The sequence below is a fragment of the Syzygium oleosum genome, unplaced genomic scaffold, assembly GCF_021117445.2.
Source record: "Syzygium oleosum isolate NSW1041296 unplaced genomic scaffold, Sole_v2.1 Sole_v2.41, whole genome shotgun sequence".
In the NCBI taxonomy this organism is placed as follows: Eukaryota; Viridiplantae; Streptophyta; class Magnoliopsida; order Myrtales; family Myrtaceae; genus Syzygium; species Syzygium oleosum.
Genome location: NW_026607525.1, coordinates 1,541,404 through 1,545,035, shown reverse-complemented (window position 1 = coordinate 1,545,035; position 3,632 = coordinate 1,541,404). Strand labels below are relative to the sequence as shown.

At 42.6% G+C, this 3,632-nt stretch overlaps 1 protein-coding gene across 3 annotated transcripts; it reads left to right on the top strand.

Annotated features, from left to right (window-relative positions):
* Positions 1-212: 212 nt before the first annotated feature.
* Positions 213-2,499, top strand: LOC115671001 (protein SODIUM POTASSIUM ROOT DEFECTIVE 2). Of its 3 annotated transcripts, none has more exons than XM_056306095.1 (4): positions 213-505; positions 1,219-1,529; positions 1,688-1,763; positions 2,001-2,499. In XM_056306095.1, exons 2-4 carry the CDS (start codon positions 1,302-1,304, stop codon positions 2,120-2,122), a joined length of 426 nt encoding a protein of 141 aa, XP_056162070.1. In that variant the 5' UTR covers positions 213-505; positions 1,219-1,301; the 3' UTR covers positions 2,123-2,499. The 3 variants fall into 3 exon arrangements, with proteins under 3 accessions (XP_056162070.1, XP_056162069.1, XP_030448285.1); XM_056306094.1 differs by lacking the exon at positions 213-505 and adding an exon at positions 548-977; XM_030592425.2 differs by lacking the exon at positions 213-505 and adding an exon at positions 548-1,039.
* Positions 2,500-3,632: the final 1,133 nt, after the last annotated feature.

The following is a 3,632-nucleotide window of genomic DNA, read 5'->3' as shown; positions in this document are numbered from 1 at the left end:
CTTGTCCCTCCTCCCACTCACTATTATCACCACACTGTAGTGGCGTCGACGTAGACACCCCAATTCGCTTGATAAACAATCGCAATAATTCATCAATCATGCCACTGTTCGGAACTGTGCCGTGAGCTCATGAGGTCCAATAATGCAAATCCCCCGTGAGCCCTCCAGAAAATTTAATTCTCGTGGGGGGCAATGGCAAGAGTTCTTTAGGCTTCTGCAGCGTCCGCAGATGAATAATCTAGTTCCGGCCATTCGTATGTAAGATTGAGACACCGGTGGCGAAGCTGCTTTTGGTACACACCGTGTGTATGCTAACCCGAAATCACATGTGTCCAAAGCGAGATTCATAAAATAGGATGTTTGGTGGAGCTTCCTTTTATCTTCTAATGCGCTCAAGACACCCTCCCTCCACTACCATTTTCTTGAAGTGATTGATCCTCAATTGGCCTTTTTTTGGGACCGAGGCGTGCCCGTTTGAACCGGCGGGTCGGATCCGATTATAAAAGTACTGCCTCGCACATCTTTTTAATAAGTGGACATTTACGGGCTTAATCAGCTCGGAGCTTATCAGTCGCTGAGATGGTGATGGTTGTGTTAGAGGCATGCTAATGCATGATGATGCTCCATGATTGACAGCTATTTATTTCTCATGCTGCTGCCTTTTTCTTGCTCTTGCAAAAATCGTTCATTTTCGCTGGCCGCTTTCGTGGTGCCTTTTCGATTTGTCCCATTAACACATACAGTTTGTCATGCCATATGACAAGGCTCGAAAAGGCGCTCGCACATGAGAAATTCCTCCTTCCATTTATTGAGCTTCGTCTTCGTCGAGTTTATGAAAAGAAAAGGGTGGTTTCTGAGTTCTTAACTCTGCTTTGTGGTAGTAGTGGTTGGAGTAGTTCGTGACAGTGACAAAATCTAGCTCCACACTGAATCACTGACTGCATTTTGTGGCGTGCAGTGCCATGTTTTTCCTCTGAGTTAGGTTTCTGAGCTGTTCTCACACATTTTTTCTTCCCTCTGTCCCAGCTGATCTACATAGGTAAACGAGCTTATTTCTTTTTGGTACTTCCCAAGACGTTCATTGGATTTTGCAACTTTTGTTCAGCTTGTTTTTTGGCCTTCCCAAGAACGAAGTTTGACCTTTTAGCTCCACTATACGACTCTTGTGCGTTCTGCCTTAGTACTACCTAATGCGAATTTAAAATGTCGTCTTCACAGATCTGTTCTTTTCGATAGTTGAGACACAGCATCAATTGAGCTTCCGAGATTTGTGTTCTGGGTGTTGATCCTTTTTGGATTAAATGGGGAAGATGGTGAGTTTTGGCAAGATTTTGGAGTGTTTCAGCCTCTCATCACCAGCTGGTTCGTGCTCCTGTTTCTGCATGAACGCCATGGATGATTCATTGGAAGGCCGTGGTCAGGACATGGAGAGCAAGCCACTGATCACAAGCGACAGCAAGCAGATGATGAGGCTCAAGGACTTGATTGACGGGACTCATCAGACTCTGGCGTTTCAGCTGAAGCCCAAGGTCAGATCTTTCTTCTAGTTTTCATTTGTGGGCTTCTTTTTATTTGTTTAATCTTTTTGGCGATGAGTTGATCTCCTCTTCTAGTTTTGCAAGAAGGGTTCAGTTTAGACTCCAAGTCTGGGTTTCTGAATACTTTCTATGTGCGAAACATTTCGTAGATGGTGACTTTGAGAGTGGCCATGCATTGCCATGGGTGTGCAAGAAGAGTGGAGAAGCATATCTCAAAGATGGATGGTAATAATGCTTGTTACTTTTTCCTAATTTCTTCCTCATTTCACAGCTTCAATCTCTCTCTGGCTCTCTCTCTCTACATGAACAAAATGAAAATAGAAGTGCAACTGAGTTACCAATATCCATTAACATTGAAGTTTCTTTATTTTGCTTCCCCTGAAAAAGGAGAGAAAAATCCTCTTGATGAACCGTGAATTAGTTTGGTTTTAACTTTGAGAATTTAATTGGCAAAAATGACAGGAGTGATCTCTTACAAAATAGACCTGGAGAGCAAGATGGTGGTGGTGATTGGAGATATAATCCCTTTTGAAGTTCTTGAGAGTGTCTCCAAGGTCAAGTATGCAGAGCTATGGAGTGCCTGAAAGTAATAGCAGAAAATGGTAAAATAAATATCAAGAGCTCCATTAGATTCACCCATTTGCAGTCGAGATCTTCAAAGAGCTCTAGCACCACAACAAAGAAAAGGAGATTATAGAAAAATTCGTACATCCTTTTACTCGTGATCATTGACGAATATTACAGTTGGAATGAGCACAACAGGTACTGTGGAATATGCATCAGCAGAGAAAGTTGAGTGCGCACTTGGCAATGCGAGCTGCTGCTTACCTTTTCATGTGGCTTTATGTTCTCGTGTTCGATTTTGTACTGATGTAAAGAATGACCGGCAAGATGGATTGCTCTATCACACAAAAACTTTGAAATCATATGCATTATGAAAATTGGTATTTGCCATTGATAAGGTGATGGCTCCACTCTGGAGGGTGCTCTTATGATGCTCGTGGACAAGGTAGGTTCCACCCCAAAATGCGCAGGCTAATCGGCAAGATAATGTTGGTCTAGACTCTCTTGATATCTGTCCTCAAGGCTATGAAGTTTGCGGATCGTCCGGAATTCCAAATCCTCATCGGTCATGCATCGTCTTGTCCCTCCTTCCAATTTGAACTAACCATCACTACAACAGTTTTTGTTGTAGATGCAGTCTATGAAATGCTCTACTTATGCATGATTGATATGGAGAGTTCGGTGAGGGAAAAGCTCGCACTACTTAGCTTCGGATCGACACACTGAACATTGGTCGTTCTTCTTCTTGTCTGTAGCTCTTCTGTTCCAGCATTCTCCTCCCTATCTCGACTATCACTTTAGCATCGTGGAACCTCCCTTTACATACTTTAGATCGAGACAGAAATGATTTCGCGCATGAGAGTCCTAAGTCGTTTGTCATCCATCCTCTTTTCGTGCCTCGCAACTTCGATCAGAGGAACTCCAGGAACAAGGATGACCAACATCTTAAGGATGACTTTCTGAAGAGCGGAACGGCGAACTGCGCGAATGACTCGAGCGTACATTGAAGGTTGGATATGTTTATGAACGAAACCAGTGAATTAAAGACAACACGTGTCATTCACCCAGAGCACCTTGCGTACAAAACTTTAATAAAACTATAGACAAGCGACTTTAAGAAATCGAATTACCAATGAAAATTCTTAAAAGTCTGTGTACTGCTTATGGAGGAAAAAACAAGCGTCCTTGTGCGAGGAGCATGTGATGTTTCGTAACAATGGGAGCTCTTGTCTAGAGAATGATATTGATAACGGGTCCATCCTAGTGCGCCGAACGAGTTGTAGAATAATTCATAAAAAGACTACCTAACATCGTAATATAAAATTTATGGCACCTTAAGTTCCGTTTATTTTGCGAAAAACTTTTTTCAATGAAACATTTTCCTCATTTTTCTGGCATTTGAATCGCTTATGAAAATGGGTCAACGGAATATATGACTAAATATCGATGCTTGAACCAGAGACTTTATGGTTAGACACGGGAACTCCAACGCTCATCTTGGAGTCCTTGGTATCTCGGGTCTAGAGGCCG

What these genes read in the sequence shown, in the direction of transcription:
- LOC115671001 (XM_056306095.1), top strand. Translation starts at nt 1,302, where the DNA reads ATGGGGAAGATGGTGAGTTTTGGCAAGATTTTGGAGTGTTTCAGCCTC. An exon ending in CGTTTCAGCTGAAGCCCAAG is followed by an intron (nt 1,530 to 1,687) that starts GTCAGATCTTTC and finishes AACATTTCGTAG; the next exon opens with ATGGTGACTTTGAGAGTGGC. An exon ending in GCATATCTCAAAGATGGATG is followed by an intron (nt 1,764 to 2,000) that starts GTAATAATGCTT and finishes CAAAAATGACAG; the next exon opens with GAGTGATCTCTTACAAAATA.